General features: G+C 43.3%; 1 protein-coding gene across 4 annotated transcripts in view; it reads left to right on the forward strand.

Moving 5' to 3' along the window:
* Positions 1-23,247, forward strand: part of LOC144679016 (F-actin-uncapping protein LRRC16A-like) — a 431,407-nt gene that overhangs the window by 305,406 nt on the left and 102,754 nt on the right. For all 4 annotated transcript variants that reach the window (XM_078539233.1, XM_078539234.1, XM_078539236.1 and 1 more), the window contains exons 23-25: positions 2,621-2,714; positions 14,417-14,515; positions 17,834-17,962. In XM_078539233.1, coding sequence (XP_078395359.1) covers positions 2,621-2,714; positions 14,417-14,515; positions 17,834-17,962 — 322 coding nt within the window. The remainder of the gene's footprint in view (positions 1-2,620; positions 2,715-14,416; positions 14,516-17,833; positions 17,963-23,247) is intronic.

Below are 23,247 nucleotides of genomic sequence, written 5' to 3' on the forward strand. Positions count from 1 at the left end.
GAGGAAACTCTATCACCAGAAGGAATCACCATTGATAAGAAGGAGGTATTGGATAAACTGTTGGTACTTAAAGTTGACAAGGCACCGGGACCGGATGAAATGCATCCAAGGATATTGAAGGAAATGAGAGTGGAAATGCAGGGGCATTGGCCATAATCTTTCAGTCTTCGCTAGACTCAGGGAAGGTGCCAGAAGACTGGAGAATTGCAAAAATTATGCCCTTGTTCAAAGAAGGTTGTAAGGATAAGCCCAGCAATTACAGTCCAGTCAGCATGGATTTCTTAAGGGAAAATAATGTTTAACCAACTTGTTGGGAGTTTATTGCAGAGGCAACAGAGAGTGTTGATGAGGGTAATGCTCTTGGTGTGGTGTAATGGACTTCCAAAAGTCATTTGATACAGTGCTGCACAACAGACCTGTGAGAAAAGCTATAGCTCATGAAATAAAAGGGACAGTAGCAACATGGATACACAATTGGCTGAAAAATAGGAAGCAGTGTGTAATGGTTAATGGATATTTTTCGGGCTGGAGGAAGGTTTGTAGTGAAGTTCTCCAGGAGCCAGTATTGGGAACCTTGCTTTTCCTGCTATATATTAATGATCTAGATCTTGGTGTGCAGGGGACAATTTCAAAGTTTGCAGATGGTACAAAACTTGGAAGCATTGTGAACTGTGAGGAGAACAGTGTAGAACTTCAAAAGGACATAGACAAGTTGATTGAGTGGGCAGATAGGTGACAGATGAAGTTAAATGCAGAGAAGTGTGAGGTGATTCATTTTGGTAGGAAGAACATGGAGAGACAATATAAAGTAAGGGGTACAATTCTAAAGGGTGTGCAGGAGCAGAGGGATATATGTGTATATGTGCATAAGTCATTAAAGGTGGCAGGACAGGTAGAGCAGTTAATAAAGCATTATTAACAGGGGCATAGAGTACAAGAGCAAGGAGGTAATGCTGAACTTGTATAGGACACTATTTAGACCTCAGCTGGAGTATCGTGTACAGCTCTGGGTGCCACACTTTAGGAAGGATGTGAACACATTAGAGAAAGTGCGGAAGAGGTTTACAAAAATGGTTCCAGGGATGAGAAATTTCAGTTATAAAGATGGATTGGATAAGTTGGGACTGCTTTCCTTGGAGAGGAGAAGGCTAAGAAAAGATTTGATAGAGGTGTTCAAAATCATGAGAGGACTGGACAGAGTGGATAGGGAGAAACTGTTCCCGCTTGTAACAGGATTGAGAATGAGAGGGCACAGATTTAAAGTGATTTGCGAAAGAAGCAATTACGATGTGAGAAAAAAAACTTTTTCTCACAGCAAGTGGTTCGGGTCTGGAATGCACTGCCTGGAAGTGTGGTGGAGGCAGGTTCATTTGAGGCATTTAAGAGGGCATTGGATGATTATTTAAACAGAAATAATGTGCAGGGTTACGGGGAAAAGGCAGGAGAATGATATTGAGAATGATATTGCTCATTTGCAGAGCCAGTGCAGACACGATGGGTTGAATGGCCTCCTCCTGCACTTGTAACAATTCTGTGATTTCTATGAAAACCTCCTAAGGCACTTCACAGAGGCATAAAATAAAATATGACACCTAGCCGCTTGAGATTTTAGGGCAATAACCAAAAACTTGGTCAAAGAGGTAGGTTTTAAGAGTGTCTTAAAGGAAGAAAGTGAGACAGGAGAGGTTTAGGGAGCGAATTCCAGAGCTTAGGACCTTGGCAACTGAAGGCATGGTCACAAATGGTGAAGTGATTAAAATCAGGAACAAGTAGTCCAACAGCCATCTTTATGATTACACTATCATGTCCAACTTCTACCCAATTACATGAATAGTTTTATGTGCTGAAAACTGGACTGAAATTGTTCAATCTTAGTTCAGAACCTCTCCTTCAGACTGCAGACTTTCATTCCAAGGAAAGAGTTTTGGATTCTTGTTACATTTTATTTAGAATTCTTGACCCTAGTGCAACGTTCCTTCAAACTTCAAGGGCTTGGTAAAATATGCTAAGCTTCAAGCACAAAGAAAAAGAAACAGCTTTTTATTTGTATAGCCCCTTTCACAAAGCAGTTCACAGATAACAAATTGCTTTTGAAGAGTAGTCACTTATTATGTCAGCAAATGCAACAGCCAATTTTCACACACCAAGGACCCACAAAGAAAAATGAAATGAATGACCAAATAAACTGTTTTAGTGAGTTAAGGATTAGATGTTGGCCAGGATGCCAGTCAGAGCTCGTCTAAAATGTGAGGGGTTTGTTTGCATCCATCTGAGCAAACAGCTTAGGCGTTAACTGATTTCTTCTCCACCGATGCTGCCAGACCTGCTGAGTTTTTCCAGGTAATTCTGTTTTAGCTTAGGCTTTGTTTTAAACATCTCATCCAAAAGACAGCAAACCTGACAATGCAGTGTTCCTCAATACCACACTGAAGGTGGGTTCTGACTTCAAGTTTGAATGCACAATTTTCTGATGAAGGTGAGAGTGCTACCGTTAAGGAGAGGCTTACCACTTGGCTACGCATGTATTCGTCTGGATTTAACATATTTATCATTAAGAAAAGCAGCAAGTCCATGATGTTAAAGGATGGATTGATATTAACCCTGCGCTTTTTATTCACAGGAACTATACTTTAAGGTTTATGCCTATTCCTGTCAACGATGCCTCACAAGCATTGAAGGCCAATCCAGAAAAAACAGAGGAAGCACTACAAAAGGTAGAACATCTCTCCCACCAGTTCCTTCTGTATGCCAAACAACTTAGTCCTACTACAAAAACAGAATTACCTGGAAAAACTGAGCAGGTCTGGCAGCATCGGCGGAGAAGAAAAGAGTTGACGTTTCGAGTCCTCATGACCCTTCAACAGAACAGGTCATGGGGACTCGAAACGTCAACTCTTCTCCGCCGATGCTGCCAGACCTGCTGAGTTTTTCCAGGTAATTCTGTTTTTGTTTTGGATTTCCAGCATCCGCAGTAGTTTTTTGTTTTTAACTTAGTCCTACTCGCCGTTTGATATGGTAATCTTGGCAAGTGAACATTTTTGCCCTGTGGTTCACAATATTTCCCACACAATGATATTGATGAAAGTAGTACGACATGGATGGCAGTTTGTAAAGATTCTATAAGCAAAGATATCTTTCAAATAAAGTCAGCAGCTTAACCAACAAGAAACTATTGTTTGATTAGAGTACTGTGGTCACCATTAAGTGTTATGACTGTAAAGCTAAGTGATATATATTGAAGGAACGTTATGCCTTGGGTAGGATTTTGTCAAAGGGAGGATCAGAAACCATTTGCTCAATTATTGCTACATTTAATTTCCCTAATTTATGATGTAATAGTAGCTACTTGTGCAAGTCTACTTCTGTTAATTCAGCTATTTTTTTGCTTTTAAAAGCTTCCAAATTATCCAGAAATGCAATTTAAACTATCAAAATAACCCAGCACAGCATGTGTTTTTAAGCACTAAAAGAAATCCCATGGTGATCTTTGATCAATACTGCCACCCCATTCTCTTTTTTTCTTCCCTATCTATCCTGATTAGTATAGAGCCAAGATTACTGTATTCCTAATCCTTCCCTTCTTAATGCCAGATTTCTGTTAGTGTGACAATATCATCATCACATGTTGCAGCCTTTGTTTAACATTCACCAACTTTATTTGCCACACTCTGTGCATTTACCCAAAATCAATCTAATATACCTTGCATTTCCCCCTCTGATGGCTTCTATTTCTGCATAACTTTTTTTATTCTAATGTCTCGCCCCTTCCTCTTTGCATCTTGTTTCTTCTCTCGTGCTTCAACTTAATACTCCACCCCTCCGTCTCTCCCCCACCTGCTGCCCACCACAGTAGTTTAAACCTGCGCTGAGAGCAATTGTAACCTACATGCAAGGACATTGTTATCTGATTTTACTGTGATTCTGAAATCTGCAACACGATTGATTTCAGCCACCCCAATTAGCCTGCAATTTGCTAGTGACTTAATAAATTTGCTTTGGATTGGGCAAGACTTAACCAATTAAGATAAAAACTGAACTCTTTGGATAGTAAATTTAAAGCATTTATTAAAGGAAAAAGGTGTACTTAACAACACAAGACACTGACTTTTACAACTTCATCTGAGTGATCAGTCCATTGAAGTGTAACTCTCTCAATACTCCATTTTGGACACAATCTCTCTTGTGGAGATGTACTCATGGTTCTTGCCTCAAGAGTCTTTAGTACTCAATTAGTAACTAAACCTTAAAGAACCCCTGCTTTTAACCCCCTGAGTGACTGTCACCCTATGACAGAGTTGGACTTTATCCAGTTTAATAGTTGGCTGTTGATGTTGCTAGGCTAATTTAATTGGTTCTTAATCACAGTAGCCACTTGGCCTCGGTGTCTCAGACAAGAACACAATGGAGCTGTTTCGCACTGTCTATCTGATCTTGAATAATTTCTCTATTCATTTGACCAAACTCTGCATGATCACTATGTACCTTACTCAGGGAGTCTTACCTGGAATCCGAAAACTTCACTGCTAGAGCAGCATATTTGAAACTGTGCTTTCTCATACCGATATGGAGACTGACAATGATTGAACTTAAGTTTTAAATGAAAACCCAGTCCTACTAATGATTATTGATTTGTTAATTGTAGCTCAATTAAAGGTCACTACTTGTAGAATCAGCTGTTTCATGACTGGTTACTACCTTAATACAGTAATTTGATTAATAATTGTGGTTAATACAGAATACAAAATTGCATCTTTAGTCATGCGTTGGTGTCAAAATGGCTTCATTGTTACAGTGAATACAGTACAAGAATGGCCAAGTTAAACTAAAAACTAACCACCCAGGCCTACTTACCTACTTACACACCCAGCAACTCAACCCCCTCCCCCTCCACCCCCTCTCTTCCCCTCACTCCGGAGCACTCATAACCTCCTCACAAGGGCATAGGTCCTGGCCCTGTAAAGTTACAGCCTGTTCACCTTATACATCTTGTCCCAGAACTGGTCCCAGTGCCCTATGAATCTAAGGCCTTCCACTCTGCACCATTTTACTGGTTACATGCCTGCCTTTCATTACAGCTTCTATACTCATGAGCAAGTGGCACTGGGAGTAAGCCAGAGATTACCACCTGAATTCCTCCATAGCTCCTGAAACTTTGACTGCAGGATTCCAATCCTTTCCTTCCCCTGTTGCTAGTTCTGACATGGAGCATAACTTCTAGGTGTTTCCACTTCACACCCCCAGAATGTTCTATAGCCATTCAATGCTTTCCTTTATGCTGGCACCAGGGAGGTTGCACACAGTGTAAGAATCGTGTCAGCAATAGCAGAAATGTCTGTCTATCCCATTGACTATTGAATCCCCAGTCATCACTGTTTATTTGTTGTTCCAACCATGCTGTCCTTTAATCATTTTACGGGACATGGGCGTCACTAGCTAGGCCGGCGTTTATTGTCCATCCCTAATTGCCCTTGAAAAGTTGGTGGCGAGCTGCCTCCTTGAACCGCTGCACACCCTGCGGTGGAGGTACACCCACAGTGCTATTAGGGAGGAGTTCCAGGATTTGGACCCAGTGACAGCGAAGGAAGGGCGATATATTTCCAAGTCAGGATGGTGAATGGCTTGGAGGGGAACTTACAGGTGGCCGTGTTCCCATGTATCTGCTGCCCTGTCCTACTAGATGGTAGTGGTCATGGGTTTGGAAGGTGCTGCCTAAGCAGCCTTGGTGAGTTTCTGCAGTGAACCTTGTAGATGGCACACACTGCTACCACTGTTAGTGGTGGAGGGAGTGAATGTTTGTTTGATGGGGTGCCAATCAATCAGGCTGCTTTGTCCTGTATGGCATCAAGCTTCTTGAGGGTTGTTGGATCTGCACTCATCCAGGCAAGCAGGGAATATTCCATCACACTCCTGACTTGTGCCTTATAGATGGGGGACAGGCTGTGGGCAGTCAAGAGGTGAGTTACTTGCTGCAGGATTCCTAGCCTCAGACTTGTTCTTGTAGGCACAGTATTTATATGGTTAGTCCAGTTCAGCTTCTGGACGATGGTAACCCCCCCAGGATGTTGATAGTGGGGGATTCAGTGATGGTAATGCCATTTGAATGTCAAGGGGCGATGGTTAGATTCTCTCTTGTTGGATATGGTCGTTGCCTGGCACTTGTGTGGTGTAAATGTTACATGCCACTTGTCAGCCCAAGCGTGGATATTGTCCAGGTCTTGCTGCATTTAGGCATGGACTGCTTCAGTGTCTGAGGAGTTGCAAATGGTGCTGAAGATTGTGCAATCATCAGCGAACATCCCCACTTCTGACTTTATGATGGATGGAGGGTCATTGAAGCAGCTGAAGATGGTTGGGCCAAGGGCACTACCCTGAGGAACTCCTGCAGTGATGTCCTGGAACTGAGATGATTGACTTCCAACAACCACATCCATCTTCCTTTGTGCTAAGTATGACTCCAACCAGCGGAGAGTTTTCCCTCTGATTCCCATGGATTCTTGTTTTGCTAGGGCTCCTTGATGCCACACTCAATCAAATGCTGCCTTGATGTCATGGGCTGTCACACTCGCCTCAACTCGAGTTCAGCTCTTTTGTCCATGTTTGAACCAAGGGTGTAACGAGGTCAGGAGCTGAGTGGCCCTGGCGGAACCCAAACTGAGCATCAGTGAGCAGGTTATTGCTAAGCAAGTGCCGCTTGATAGCACTCTTGATGACTCCTTCCATCACTTTACTGATGATTGAGAGTAGACTGATAGGGTGGTAATTGGTTGGGTTGGATTGTTCTGCTTTTTGTGTGCAGGACATAGCTAGACTGTTTTCCACATTGCTGAGTAGATGCCTGTGCTGTAGCTGTACTAGAACAACTTGGCTAGGAGCATGGCAAATTCTGGAGCACAAGTCTTCAGTACTATTGCTGGAATATTGTCAGGGCCCATAGCCTTTGCAGTATCCAGTGCCCAAAACCATTTCTTGATATCACATGGAAAGAATCGAATTGGCTGAAGACTGGCATCTGTGATGCTGGGGAACTCTGGAGGAGGCCGAGATGGATCATCCACCCAGCACTTCGGGCTGAAGGTTGTTGTGAATGCTTCAACCTTATCTTTTGCACTGATGTGCTGGGCTCCTCTCTCATTGAGGATGGGGATATTTGTGGAGCCTCCTCCTCCAGTGAGTTGTTTAATTGTCCACCACTATTCATGACTGATGTGGCAGGACTGTAGAGTTTAGATCTGATCTGTTGGTTGTGGAATTGCTTAGCTCTGTCTATCACTTGCTGCTTATGCTGTTTGGCACACAAGTAGTCCTGTGTTCTAGCTTCACCAGGTTGACACTTAATTTTTTAGGTATCCCTGTTGTTGCTCCTGGCATGCCCTCCTGCATTCTTCATTAAGCCAGGGTTGATCCCCTGACTTGGTGGTAATGGTAGAGTGGGGGATATGCCAGGCCATGAGGTTACAGATTATGTTCGAGTACAATTCTGATGCTGCTGCTGATGGCCCACTGCGCCTCATGGATGTCCAGCCTTGTTGCTAGATCTGTTCGAAATCTATTCCATTTAGCACAGTGGTGGTGCTACACAACATGATGGAGGGTGTCCTCAGTGTGAAGACGGGACTTCATCTCCACAAGGACTGTACTGTGGTACTCCTACTGATACTGTCATGGACAAGTGCATCTGCGGCAGGCAGGTTGGTGAGGATGAGGTCAAGTATGTTTTTCCCTCTTGTTGGTTCCCTCACCTCACCACCTGCTGCAGTCTAGCAGCTATGTCATTTAGGACTCGGCCAGCTAGGTCTGTGGTGGTGCTACCGAGCCACTCTAGGTGATGGACATTGAAGTCCCTACCCAGAGTACATTCTGCACCCTTGCCACCCTCAGTTCTTCCTCCAAGTGGTGTTCAACATGGAGGAGCACTGATTCATCGGCTGTGGGGGGAATAGCACATGATAATTAGCAGAAGGTTTCCTTGCCCATGTTTGACCTGATGTCATGAGGCTTCATGGGGGCCAAAGTCTGTGTTGAGGACTCCCTGAACAACACCCCCCTGACTGTATACCACAGTGCTGCCACCTCTGCAGGATCAGGACATACCCAGGGTTGGTGATGGTGGCGATCTGTAAGCTATGATTCCGTGAGCAGTTGCTTGATTAGCCTGTGAGACACAGCACAGATGTTAGTAGGGTCGACAGGGCTGAGTTTCCCGTTGTTGTTTCTGGTGTCTGCGTCGATGCTGGGTGGCCTGTCTGGTTTCACATTTTTATTGACTTACTGGCGATTTGATACAACTGAGTGGCTTGCTACGCCATTTCAGAGGACATCAACCACATTACTGCAGATCTGGAGTTACATGTAGGCCAGACCAGGTGAGGGTGGCAGATTTCTTTCCCTGAAGGGCATTAGTGAACCAGATGGGTCTTTGCGACAACTGACAATGGTCTCATGGTCATCGTTAGACTTCTAATTCCAGGTTTTTATTGAGTTCAAATTCCACCATCTGCCATGGTGGGATTCAAACCCAGGTCCCCAGAGCATTACACTGGGCCTCTGGATTACCAGCCCAGTGACAATACCACTACACCGCTGCCTCCCCCTGTTTTCAGCCCTCCACGTATCTTGTGGTGACTCAAAACCCAAAGCTTGAGCAACTGGAGTCATCTCCTGCTCTTGTGGTAGGACACATGAAGCATCCTAAAGTTCCCACGTAGTGCAGGAATTGTAGGCAACGAGTCTCACCATTTTCTTAAATATCCATCTACTTATATATATGCAGAATATCTATGCGCAGTGCAGAAACATAATTTGAGCTGTCAAAACCTCATTATCTCTGCTGCCAATCATCTTAGGAAGTAGAGAATTTTTTTAATAAACACAGTGGGCAAGAAATTCACTCACGTGCTGCTGCCTGTATGGCCTGTGCAGTACCCTTTATTGATATGAGCACTCGTATCCCCATCCGCTGTGCTTGCCTGAACATAATAAATTGACACTATCCTGACATCATATACAACCTAACCAGCTGAGATGAGGCCAGGATTCCAAACTTGGACAGTGTAGATCCTGGCAACACCTGCGTTGCTCATGCCTGAGAAAAGAAGCATCGAGCAGCGGGATGGGCCCTGCAGTAGCAGTATTTAAAGGCCCAGCTGTCCCGATTGCAGATAAGTATTGGAAAGTGTCTGAAAGTACTTTGGAGTGTTCTTCGAAGTGTTTTGGTGCATTTCCCAGAGAGTGGTGCCTCATTCTCACAGAGATAGCTGTGAAGTAGATAGGTGATCTGTCCACATGAAGGTTGCAGCAGATATGGGAGCAGCAGTGACCATGTCCTTGGGTCTGCAGCATAACAGGGAGATGATCAGAGGCTGCAGAGAGGACAAGCTCTGTGTGATGCTGTCTGGTCGGCCAGCCAATGCACTCAGCATTTTGGTGTGCATTCCTGTTGAGTGTGGCATTTGCATGCTGCCCCTTTGAGATCCTCACCTGAATCGCCTGCAGCAGTACTTATTTGCCACCTCGCCCTCTACAGAACTGGTAAACAAACCATCTTTTCCCCATGACCTGCTTGCAGCCCACTCATGCCTAGTGACTTGCCACGTGCTGATACCAGTTTTATGCTAGCTTCCAAGATAAGTGCAATGTTGGTGTCTGAGCTTGTGGCTGCGAGCGTGAGATCAAGTGATGGGGCTTCTTTGTCATTGGTCTGCTGTTGCTCTCTCCCTCCTCCTTTGGTCTGCTGTGCAGACAGCAGTTTTGGTTGTTTGAAAGCAGGAACTCTGAAGGGGAAGTATGGGATGAGAAGCAACAGGATAATGGTCACACTATCTATAGAGCTAAAAACAAAAAACTACTGCGGATGCTGGAAATCCGAAACAAAAACAGAATTACCTGGAAAAACTCAGGTCTGGCAGCATCGGCGTAGGAGAAAAGAGTTGACGTTTTGAGTCCTCATGACCCTTCAGCAGAACTGAGTAAAGTTAGGAGAGGGGTGAAATATAAGCTGGTTTAAGGCGGGGTGGGGGGAGAGAAGTTTGGGGGGTGGTGGGGTGGTAGTAGGGACAAGCAAGCAGTGATAGGAGCAGATAATCAAAAGGTGTCACAGACAAAGGAACAAAGACGTGTTAAAGGTGGTGATATTATCTAAGAGAATGTGCTAATTAAGAATGGATGGCAGGACACTCAAGGTACAGCTCTAGTGGGGGTGGGATGCACAATTTATGTAGCGTCCAATCCGAGTATTTACGTGGCTCGTCCACGTTGTGTCTTAACTCCAGGAAACCACATCCAAGGGCAGTGAGGTAACCGCAACCAAGGGCACTATCTATAGGTTGTTCATCATGCCAGCTAACAGGATGAGGGTGCACTGGGCATTGAGAAAGGACCATAAAACAGAAAAATATATCTTCTGCAATGTTCTCAGCAGCATCAAATATTGCAGGTCCTGTCGCAGCTTGCAGAGAGCCATCTTTGTTCTCAGTTGGTAGCAGTCTTGCCTTTGAGCTGCAAAGTTCTAGGTTCAAGCCCCACTCCAGGACTTGAGCACAAAAATCTAGGCTGACACTGAAGTTCACTACTGAGAGAATGCCACACTGTTAGAGGTACCATCTTTTGGGTAAGATGTTGAGACAAGGCCTCATCTGCCCTCTCAGGTTGGCAGTAAAAGATCCCATATTTTGAAGAAGAGCAAGGGAATTATCCCTGGTATTCTGGCCAATATTTATTCCTCAATCAGTATCACAAAAACAGATTATCTGGTCTTTATCACATTACTGTTTGTGGGAGTTTGCTGTGCACAGATTGGCTGCCACATTTCCTACATTACAACACTGACTGCATTTCAAAAGTACTTCATTGGCTTTTTGAGGCCTGTATGGTGGTCAAGAAAAGCACCATATAAATGCAAGTCTTTCTTTCTCCCTTTCCAACTTAAAACTCAGGAGATGTCCACTGATGGTTCTGATCTCCTTTCATTTGTGTGCCATCTTGTCCTGCAAGAGAGAGGATAGAATGTCAGTGACTCTGTAATACTGTGTTTGAACGATGTGCCTGCCGTAGCTGGTGGCACATGGAGGCAGCAAGAGATTGATGTGAGGCTGGCAGCATCTGCATGTTGAGAGCAAAATGGAGCTTCTGGATGTTTGGCATAGCCCTGAGTGCTGGGGAGTATTGCTGGATGGTGGGGGAAGGTGGTGTGATTAGCAGCCTGTGAAGTTGGTGTTGTGGTAAGTTGGAGATGTAATGTTCAGATGCATTCGCTGATGGTGACCACCTGCTCCCATCCCTTCTGAGGGTAGCTCTTGAGGTCTCCCTGCAGGAACATGGCATTTCTCCTCCTGCTGCATCGGCCACTATGTTTGTTGGAATTATTATTGACTAGAGTTTATGGACAATCTTTGGCATCTAAGTGCAAAGACTGTCAAGAACTGTGGTCCACACTGTTTTCTCTGGTGTGCCCGGTGTTTAGTTTGCAAGGATTTCCATTGCAGCAATCTTTTTTTCCCTCATTCCTTTAAGAAGCACTCATGCCTCTTAGAAAAAGCAGGCTTGCCTGTACCTCATCATGTGTAACAAGGCAGCTGGCACCTCCTGCTGTGTGCAGAGCACACTGGCCTTGTTCAGAAGAGGGGACCAGTACTGAAGGTGCAGGAGCGTGTGCAACATCATTCAGATCAAGTGGGCAGATGAATTTTGTGTCTTGTACATCTCCATCTGAACTGGTGTTGACACGTTGTGAATCACGATCCCCATGTGCAAAAATCAGGGCAAATGAACTTTGTGGTCTACATTGTCCTTGGTTATGCATCTATTTCCCACCTCTGTTTTCCCTGAGAAGGTATGTGTGGGTTAACCTTTTCAAGTAGCAATTGTTAGGCGACTTTGGAAAGCATCAAGAATCCATCACTAAAATAGTGCATAAATTGGACTGATCAGGGGTGCTTTTTTTAAAGAAAAATTAATGGACACCTTTACCTTGTACGAGCCCAAAAATGACCAGATTCTTTGGATTCAATTTCCCAACTTGCTATGGTGAGAGTTGAACCCACGACCTCTGAGTTGTTAGGCCAATGTCATAACCATTATACTATTGTACTTGTGTCAAAGTAAATGCCTCCAATGGAAAACGGATCTATTCTTATAAATAGATTTTGCACTGAGTGTGCCTGCTTTAACTTCAAAGGTGTGGTTATTCATAAATGAAATTCATAGAATTCTTTAGGAATAAAAGATTATCAAGACAGCGTAGTGTGGGCCATGATACCTGATAGCCTTTGTATATTTTTCCATTTAGACAAATAAGATTTTCCATAAACTCTAGTCAGTAATATTTCTAGCAATTATATATTCAGCAAGAAAATAAAAAGTTCTTGGGGTTCACTGTTCAATCAATTCGGACTCCATGACAATTCGACTTTTTGTCTCAGATAGGGCCCAAACTTCCATTTGACAACATTTGTTGTTTTGGTGAACTAACCTTACTATCCAGCGATTTTCTTCATGAATTAACTGTAAGCATTAAGTAAAGCCTGCATGCTGAAGTGTTGCTATGCAAGCACATACAATAGGTGGAATTTAATGCTCCTCCGCACCCCGAGACAGATTCAGAGGCATGGAAGTACCATGTGATTGGGTGGGAGTGTGCAGGTTGGAGATCCCACCCCATTCCCACCTCCCTCCAATTAAGTTTGGGGCTGGATGGCTTGCCGCGACCTTCCAGCTCGAAAACCAACTGGTTCTTAAGTGGCCAGTTAAGGGCCTCCTGCCGCCGCCGCTGGTATTGAACCAGGGTGGTAGGGGAGCTTGCCATTTGGGGTGGCTACTCAACACACATTGTCGGCTTTGCCTGTGGCCTTCAAGAGGTCCCTTGTTCAGCGGTACTCTGTGCCCGTTCGCAGGACCAGGCTTCAGGAAGTGTGTTGGGGGTGGGTGCCAACCCCTGCCCTTGCTGCTCCCTGGTAACTCCATCCTGCCCCCAACTATCTATCTCCAGATGATCCATCCCCGATCCTGGGTCAGCCCCAGTGCAATACCAGCAGTGCTGCAGAGTTGCCGGCGTCTGAGTAGCCAGCAGCTCTCGGGCAGCAGATATCTGTCCAACTGGGGCATTAATTCACTGGGAGGCTAGGCATTGTCCAGGTAAGTGCCTATAACCTCAAAATAGCGTTGGGCCTCCCGTGGAAAGGCGATGTAGGGCTCCCACTGGTTCTCCAACCGACGGGTGGGACCCATGTTGCCGCCACTAAATTTCACCCAGTGTGTCAACTGATATCAGGTTAAGTTTGCTCTAGATCTGCTGCCCTGTTCTTTTCATTTTCCTGTTGCATTTACTTTTCTAGGGGCTGTTTTGAGAGTTTGCACTGAAACAGTTGCCTGCTCATGGCAGGACCTTCAGTTAGATATCTTTCAATATTAGATCACCTTAGACAATGATCTCCTTCATTCTTTAGGTGCAATTTGACCCCCACGTGGAAATTCATCTCCTTTCCTGTTCCTCAGCTCTCATTCTCGGCTGACTGATTACTTGGCATTTGTCTTTTTGTTGAAAGTCCAAATTTTATCACTTGATCTTGCTATTGTTTTTAAGACTTAAAGTATAGTTTCGGAGCAGTAACTATAATTATTCTACATAATTTGATCCAAGTGAATGATAATATAATATCTGGAAAGTAAAACCTTTTCATGAAAGCCTAATAAATGAGGCCCATTCTGAATGTTAAATGATATAGATATATAATGTGTGTACATATGTATATGATTGCTGTATGCATTGTAGAGACTTTGATCATCATAACAGCACTTCACTCTATACTGAGATAAGATTTATATGCTTGTATGCACAGCTAGCCTTAACTTGAGTTTCAAAGCAAGTTTTATTAAGTATTAGTTTGTTTTTCCTGCTTCTGTTAACAAAGACGAAAGGTGTTTCTCTGACTTGACCTAGGCCTGACTAATAGCATATCACTAAATTGATCCAAATAGAAACCAGAAGGCTGGTTATACGACAGTCATATCTTCTAACTGAAATAGATATGGACTATTTGTTAAAGAACAATACAACTGGTGTAGATCAGTTTCTGCTGGCACTGCACTTAACATTTCAGAGACTAAATAGGGAAATGCTATTGAAGAGGGGCACCCCGGACGAGTAGTTCTGTTTCACAGAACGGCTTGTCCTTTGTAAGTCCTTTTAGATGATAACAAATTGTTCTTGTGCTCTGAACCCTGATCATGTTGGCAGGGTAGGTTGGTATTTGAACCAATCATTTCCTATACAGATACAGCTATTGCGGTTGCACAAGGGAAATGCATTTTTTACTGAATCTCTCAATATTTTTTCCTGATATGTTTTGATGCCTCTGAGCCATAGTAAGCAATGGTCATGTGAAAAGGTCTTTTTTTAAATTATTATTTGTCTTCATTCTAGATTGAGAACTACCTGCTGCGAAATCATGAAACCAGGAAGTATCTGCAGGAACAGGCCTACAGGTTACAACAGGGCATTGTGACCAGCACTACACAGCAGGTGAAGAGGCAGTCACATATGACTGTAGCCAGTAAATAATTCAGAGTCTGCAAGCACGTTTGAAAATATTCTCTGCTCCTTTGTTGGATGAACCTTTTTGTCACTTGCTACAGCTGCATTTCAGACTGTCAAACTAACTTAAAAGTGCTAAAGAACATTTGATCCAGTTTTTTAGTTAAGAGCATGCTTGCCCACTAAAACCATGTACACTCTGCCTACCGTTCATTTCATTCATGTGTGCTCTGCCTGAATCCAGGTCCTTGGCTCACTGTCTGCTAGTGTTTCATCCTGAGCCATTTTCTTGGCTGTTTTTTTTTTTCAGTGGTGGTTTTCCATTACCTTCCACGCACGGGGTCAGGGCGAGGAGGCAAGCCCCAAGCCTACCTCAGCCAGGATGGGAATCAAACCTGCACTGTTGGTGTTGTTCTGAGCTACACACTAGCCATCCAACCAACTGAGCTAATTGACCTCCTTGCCTACCATTACCTGTTCATATTTGATGTACTAAAATAGAATTGACTGCCTAGTATTTGTTTTTGCAGCTAATATTTGAATTGTTCTTTTATCTCAGCCATGGATGGTTTCTCTTCAATCGCAACTTCAAGTCCATTCTTTGACAAGCCTGTGGGTTAATGATAAAATGCAGAATTCTAGTTTGAAAATCGATGTTTGCCATTTTAATGGAACATACACGCTTTGTTAGATTGCTGGTGAAATTTTGTTCTCTTATTATTCAATATCAATTTTAATTTGTCGAATGCGTTTTATGGCCGATGTGCTTTGCAGGAGAAGTAATGGACATAGGGTAGGGAGTAAGAGAGAAGATGGTTAAAGGCATTTTGCGGTACATTTTGATGAGGAGGGAAAGATTAATGAACCAGAGATTTAGATACAATGTTTGAGTGCCGTAGCATGGTGACCAAAGGCTATGCCGTTAGGGTTAGAGGGACATAGGGTGCAAACTGAGATATAATGCTGGAAAAGATTGCAGAGATGGTCTGGAGCCAGTGATTGAGGGATGTGTATGTGAGTTTGAGATTTTAATCTCAGTGACACAGGCCTGTAAGAGTTCTATATGAGTTCGCTTTCTATGTAGGGTTGAACAGCCTAGCGAAGAGATAATTGGAAAAATCCAAATGATAAAAAAAATGAAGCAATGAACGAGGATATGGGCAGTGGAACAGATGAGCATTGGGTATAAAACAGCAGATGGAAATAAACAAAATTGTCAGTGTATCAGATGCAGAGTTTAAAATTCAAGTTTGTGGTTGTACGGGACATCAAAGATTGCATATCTGAGTTAGTGGCTTGAGAGAATCAGGAAGATGGTCAGACTTGGCATGATGTTTCTGTCAGTAGCTGAATAAGGTAACATTAATTTTAATGAATTTAAGCAGCTGCAAGTCTTGGTTCGTCCAAAATTTGATGACCAACAGGCAATCAGACAACATGGTGGCGGCTCTGGAATTAACAATTTATGAGGAGAGGTAGCGTTCGGTACCATCAGCAAACGTGCAGAACCTGATCTCACACTTATGGGTCATGTCCCTAAGGAACATTACGTAAAATAAAAAGAAATGACAGTATCAACAACGGATCTTAAAGGCATTCCGGATGCAAAGAAAACATTGTAGAAAGTGAACTAACTTCATTGGAAACAAGTAACATTTGCACCACACAAGTGCCAGGCAATGATCAACTCCAACAAGAGAGAATCTAACCATTTCCCCTTGACATTCAATGACATTACCATTGCTGAATCTCCCATTATCAACATCCTGGGGAATTACCATTAACCAGAAACTGAACTGGACCAGCCATATAAATACTGTGGCTACAAGAGCAAGTCAGAGGCTGAGAATTCTGCAGCAAGTAACTCCCCTCCTGACTCCCCACAGCTTGTTTACCATATACAAGGTACAAGTCAGGAGTGAGTTGGAATACTCTTCACTTGCCTGGATGAGTGCAACTCCAACAACACTCAAGAAGCTTGACACTATCCAGGACAAAGCAGCCTCATTCACCAACTTAAGCATTCTCTCCCTCCACCACTGATGCACAGTGGCAGCAGTGTGTACCATATATGAGGTGCGCTGAAGCAACTTGTTTTACAGCACCTTCCAAACCTGTGATCTCCACCACCTAGAAGGACATGGGCAGCAGATGCATGGGAGCAGCACCTGCAGCTTCCACCCCCCTCAAGCCACACACCATCCTGACTTGAAGCTGTATCACCGTTTCTTCACTGTCACTGGATCAAAACCCTGGAACACCATAACAACACTGTGGGCATACCTATACCATGTGGACTGCAGTTGTTCAAGAAGGTGAATCACCAACACCCCCTTAAGGTCAATTAAGGATGGACAGCAAACAGCCTTGCCAGAGATGCCCAAATCCCATGAAAGAATAAAAAAAACCAAGAATGGAACCATGAGAGAACACCACTTTGAAGGTAGACTAGAGTGGAGGTAGGGTGGTACCTGTGGAGAGGTCAAGGAGGGATAGCAAACAGTGGTCACATTGGCTGCCATTGATGGCTGGAATCCATACTGAAAGTACCCAAGCAGCAACAGTTACAAAGCTGAACAGGCAGTAGAATGACACTGATGCATTTGAAGATCTTTTAGACAAAGTTGGATTAGAAATCGGACAACAATTTGGAAAGATTGAGGAATTCAGCCGAGACTTGTTAAGATTGAAGTTTTGACGAGGGAATTGGGGGGATTGTGCTTCAGGGGGGGAAAAAAATTTAGCATTGGTACAAGGAATGATAATTGAATGATGAGAGTTAATTGAGGTACAGGTGGTGGGTGATAGCGATAGTAAGGAGTGATCAAAGAAGTAGCTCTAACCTTATTCCAAATTTTAAAGAAGGGTGTGATATTTATTTTATCTGTGTATTTGTTAACCAATTACAGTGAAAATGAATGGGCTGGCTGACTCTCAACACCATTATGTGGAAAATTTCTTGCAGCATTTTCTTGCATTAGCTCAGCTGATGTTATGGATAATGATATAAAGAATGCTGTTCTCAGGATTATAACGCGAAGCATACAGTCAGAAATTTATGAACTGAAGAACAAATCCATAAAGCATTTACAAGAGAAATGGCTATTCAATTTAAAGAAAGCTAGCTAGAAAGTGAAAGCATAATAGACTATTTTGGTCTTTGTAATTTACTTATAAGGGACAAATAGTTCCAGGCAATCCAAGAATCTGATAACTTGATCTTGAGCAGGAAACTCTCGAGCAGCTAGACTCATGTCCAATCTGTTCTCTGTAACATTTGCTTCTGGATGCTGCTTCTGTCAACAGATGATTGACCGGATGTGTGTAAAAGTGCAGGATCACCTCAACTCATTGAGATATTCAGGTGCAGATACTGTTCAAGAGGACGTGCGACTAGCTGAAAACTTCATGAGAGATGCCAAAAACTCCAAAACGGTGAGACGTTTATTTTTTTTCATCAATTAAATGTATATAAGAATGCATTTTGCACTGAAAGTTTCATGGCGCATCAATTTATGATTCTTCATTCAGAGATAATCTGTGAATACCCTGTGCATAGGCAAGGTTTATGGGTGAACACCTTTTTGGACCGAGCACACACAGCATTGCCAAATGTGGGGCTCATCTTTTTCATGGACTTTTGGTGGAACTACAGCTGTGAACTTTAGGGACATCCTGCAATGAGAGATTTACAAGTCAGCTGCCTAAGGGAGATGGGCTAGCTGTCTTCATTGCATCAGCTACAGAGTTATCAACAATATAGACTCCATCAAGATTTGGATTGTTCCTTCACTATAACTTCAATGCTGAATTCACATCAATGCAGGGGGAACCAAACAGACCCTATCAAAATTCCAGTCTCATTATTAACCCTGAACCTATTTTGTCTCACTGCTACATTCTCCCTACTCTTTTGCTGATTGTTATTTCCGTCTATGCATTTTTTTCAGCTGGACAGTGCTCGTTCAATGGCTTTTTTTAAAATTTCTGTCCATTTCAACAAATGAAGCATTTAAAAAGGCATTTTAAATATGAATTATTTCTATTATCACAACTAATTGTAGGGCCTGTTGCTTCCAGCAAAATTTCCCTGCCCCTGTTCATTTCCAACTGGCATGGTCCATGCGCACAAAATTTTGGTTTTCTCATGGTGCAGACTAGTGTGTGTTGCTGGTGCCCTTTTCTTTGTTGTTCATTATTATCGACAGGGCCACTGTTTTACCAAAAGTAAGTAAGTCAATTGCCGTTTTTGTTGCATTTAGAATTCCTAAAGTATTTTGGGGATCAGTGACAAAAGGCTGTATCAAAGTGGTATTGTGCATTAGCCTGGTTTGATTTTCCAAGTCAGCATGAATTTTATTAAATGCTTTTGTTCTAGTCTCATTGGTTTGTAGTGTAACTTCTAAAATCTTAATATGAAAATTTAACAGGCAGCGACACAGTCCCTAAAGTTTCCTGTCACTAATAACGAATGACACCAAGCATTCAGCCATCACTTTGCAGTCTGTCAGGGGAGTTCGGACTGACAAAAAAAGCAAGCAAATTATAGAATATTGAGGATTGCCAAACAGCACTGCTTCTTTCCCTAAATCTGCTACTCTTTATTACCCATTGGAAGTATGGTAGAATAATGTTCTAAACATCAAGAAGGACAAGGTTTTTGGTCCTAATTTTTTACTGGAATGTTTTTGCATCCTTGCTGAGGCAAAGCAGAAAATTAACATTCTTGAAATTAAATCATATTCTGAATTTCTCACACTGGTAAAGTAAATTAATGCTGATGAAAAGACCTGTGTCACACATTGGACTTCATTAAAGAAAACCCATGGGAAGAAAGTAGCCATGACTTATCATGGTTTTGAGAGAAAGGGAAGTGAGTGAGAGCAGAAGTACAGGAAATGGGATAAACGTGGTTGAAATCCCTGTCAACTGTGGGGAGAAATAGGCAAACATGTCACAAACCCTGGAATGGAAGGTTGCATCATCAGAACAAATGCAACTGAGATGTAGAAACTTGGAGAATGGAATGGAGTCCTTACAGGAAGCAGGATGTGATGGAGTGGAGTTGGGGGAGCTGTGAAAGTCATTGGGCTTATTGTAAATATTTGTTGATAGCCTATGCCCAGAAATGGGGACACAGAAGTCTAGGAAGGAAAGGGAAGAGGCTGAAATGGACCATGTGAAGGTGAGAGAAAGATGTAAATTGGAAGACGATTTGATGGAAGCTTCCAGTTCAGGGTGAGAGCAGAAAACGGCATTGCAGTCACCAATATACTAGATAAAGAGTTGAAGGGGGGTGCCCATATTTTCTCATCCAAATCTACTATTGTGATCATCCATTCCTTTCCTTTCTCCCTCATCTGCTTTCCTAGTTTCCCCTTCTATACTATTCATTTCAACCACTCCCTGTGGTAGCGAGTTCCACAGCCTTCCCACCCTTTGGGTAAAGAAGTTTCTTCTGAATTCCCTATTGGATTTCTTGGTGATCATCTTGTATTCAAGGCTTCTAGTTAAGCTCCTCCCAGCAGGAGCAAACATTCTTTCTGTATCCACTCTATCAAAGCTTTTCATAATTTTAAAGACCTATATTAGGTCACCCCTCAGTCTTTTTTCAAGAGAAAAGAGACCCAGCCTGTCCTTCCTTTCCTCATGTATAGACCCACGCTTCTTTGATATAATTGTTGTAAATCTTCTGCACCTTCTCCAGTGCCTCTATATCCTTTTTATAATTTCGTGGCCAGAACTGCACTCAGCACACTCAAATGTGGTCTAACTAAGTTTGATACAGGTTTAGCATAACTTAGATTCATAGACTCATAGACGTTTACAACACAGAAGGAGGCCATTCAGCCCATCGTGTCTGTGCCAGTCAACAAAGATCTGACTACACTAACCCCATTTTCCAGTGCTAGGCCCATAGCCCTGGAGGCTACAGTAACGCAAGTGAACATCTAAATAGTTCTTAAATGTTACGAGGGTTTCCGACTCAACCGCTCTTTCAGGCAGTGAGTTCCAGACTCCCACCACCCTCTGGGTGAAAGAATTTCTCTTCAGCTCCCCACTTAGCCTTCTACCTCTTACTTTAAATCTATGCCCCCTGGTTATTGACCCCTCTACTAATGGAAAAAATGCCTTCCTATCCACCCTATCTATCCCCCACATAATCTTATACACCTCTATCAGGCCCCCTCTCAACCTTTGCCATTCCAAGGAAAACAACCTCAGCCTATCCAATCTTTCCTCATAGCTCAGACCCTCTAGCCTAGGCAGCATCCCGGTAAATCGCCTCTGCACTTTCTCCAGTACAATCACATCCTTCCTATAATGTGGTGACCAGAACTACACGCAGAACTCCAGTTGTGGCCTAACCAGCATTTTATACAATTCCAGCATAACCTCCCTGCTCTTGTATTCTATGCCTCAGCAAATAAAGGCAAGCATCCCATATGCCTTCTTAACCACCTTATCTACCTGCCCTGCTACCTTCAGGGATCTGTGGATATGCACACCAAGGTCCCTCTGATCTTCAGTGCTTTCCAGGGTCCGATCATTCATCGTGTAGTCCCTGCCTTGTTAGCCATCCCCAAGTGCATTACCTCTCACTTTTATGGGTTGAATTCCATTTGCCACTGCTCTGCCCACCTGATTAGCCCACTGATATCATCCTGCAGTTTACGGCTATCCTCCTCAGTATTTACCACCTACCAATTTTCATGTCATCTGCGAACTTCTAGATCATACCCCCTACATTTAAGTCCAAATTATTTATGTACACCACAAATGGCAAGGGCTCCAGCACCGAGCCCTGCGGAACCCCACTGGAAACAGACTTCCAGTCACAGAAACAGCCCTCTACCATCACCCTCTGCTTCCTGCCTCTCAGCCAATTTTGGATCCAACGTGCCACTTTGCCTTGGGTCCCATAGGTTCTTACTTCCTTGACCAGTCTGCCATGAGGAACATTATCAAAAGCCTTGCTAAAGTCCATGTAGACCACATCAAATGCATTACCCTCATCAACACTCCTGGTTACCTCCTCAAAAAGTTTGATCAAATTTGTCAAACACAATCTTCCCTTAACAAATCCATCCTGACTATCCCTGATTAATCCATGTCTCTTCCAAGTGCAGATATATTCTGTCCCTCCGAATTCTTTCTAGTAACTTCCCCACCACCAAGGTTAGACTGACTGGCCTGTAATTTTCTGGCCTATCCCTTCCTCCCTTTTTTAATAAAGTCCTCCAGTCTCCTGGCACCTCACCTGTGGACAGAGAGGATTTGAAAATTACTACCAGGGCCTCTGATATCTCTCCCCTTGCTTCCCTCAAAAGCCCGGGATACATCTCATCTGAGCCTGCAGATTTATCCAGTTTTAAGGCTGCTAAACCTGCTAGTACCTCATCCCTCTCTGTTAACTTCCTCTAATATTTCACAGTTCTCCACCCTGATGTCTATACCTGCATCGTCCTTTTCCATTGTGAGGACTGACGCAAAGTATTCGTTGAGGACAGTACCCACGTCTTCCGGGTCCACATACACATTACCTCAGTATCCCTAATTGGCCCTACTCTTTCCCTTGTTATTCTCTTGCTCTTTATATATTTAAAAAACCCATTTGGGTTTTCCTTTATTCTACCCACCAATGCTTTCTCATGCACTCTCTTAGCTTTCCTAATTTCCTTTTTAAGTTCCCCCACCCCCGGCACTTTTTATACTCCTCTAGGAACTCTGCCGTATTGAGCCCTCGGTATCTGCCATAAGCTTCTCTTTTTTTCTTAATCCTAACCTTAATGTCCCTTGTCATCCGGGGTTCTCCACTTCCCCCACCCCTTGTCTTTACGGGAACATATTTGCCCCGCACTCTCCCTATTTCCTCCTTGAATGCCTCCTACTGCTCTTACACAGTTTTATCTGCACGTAGCTGCTCCCAGTCCACTTGGGCCAAATCATATCCCATCTTAGTAAAATTAACCTTTCCCCAGTTTAGAACTTTTATTCCCGGCTCAACCGTATCCTTTTCCATAACTATCCTAAATCCAACTGAGTTATGGTCATTATCTCCAAAATGCTCCCCTACTGATACGCCTTCCATCTGCCTGGGCTCATTTCTGAATATTAGGTCCAGAACTGCCTTCTCCCTTGTTGGGCTTTCTATGTACTGGCTAAAAAACCCTGGATGCAGCTTAAGAATTTTGCTCCCTCCCTATCTTGCACACCAAAACTATCCCAGTTAATATTTGGGTAGTTAAAATCCCCTACTATTACTGCCATATTTTTCTTACACTTCTCTGAAATTTTATTACATCTTTGATCCTCTATCTCTCCCTGACTGCTTGGGGGCCTATAATACACACCCAACAGCGTGTTTGCCCCTTTTGTGTTTTTTACTTCTATCCATATGGCCTCATTTGACGATCCTTCCAGGATATCATCCCTCTTCACTGCTATAATTGATTCCTTGATCAATATTGCGACATCACCCCACCCCCCACCCCCCCACCCCCTCTCCTGTCCCCCTCTCTATCTCGTCTGAATACCCTATAACCAGGAATGTTGAGCTGCCAATCCTGCCCTTCTTTTAGCCAAGTCTCAGTCAAAGCTACGATATCACACTTCCTCATGCCTATCTGTGCCCTCAGCTCACCTGTCTTATTCCTCAGGGTCCTTGCATTAAAATATATTACATTTAGCCTTGCTAAACTCACTTCTTTCTTATTTAG

This window comes from Cetorhinus maximus, chromosome 3 (assembly GCF_964194155.1).
Source record: "Cetorhinus maximus chromosome 3, sCetMax3.hap1.1, whole genome shotgun sequence".
Classification (NCBI taxonomy): Eukaryota; Metazoa; Chordata; class Chondrichthyes; order Lamniformes; family Cetorhinidae; genus Cetorhinus; species Cetorhinus maximus.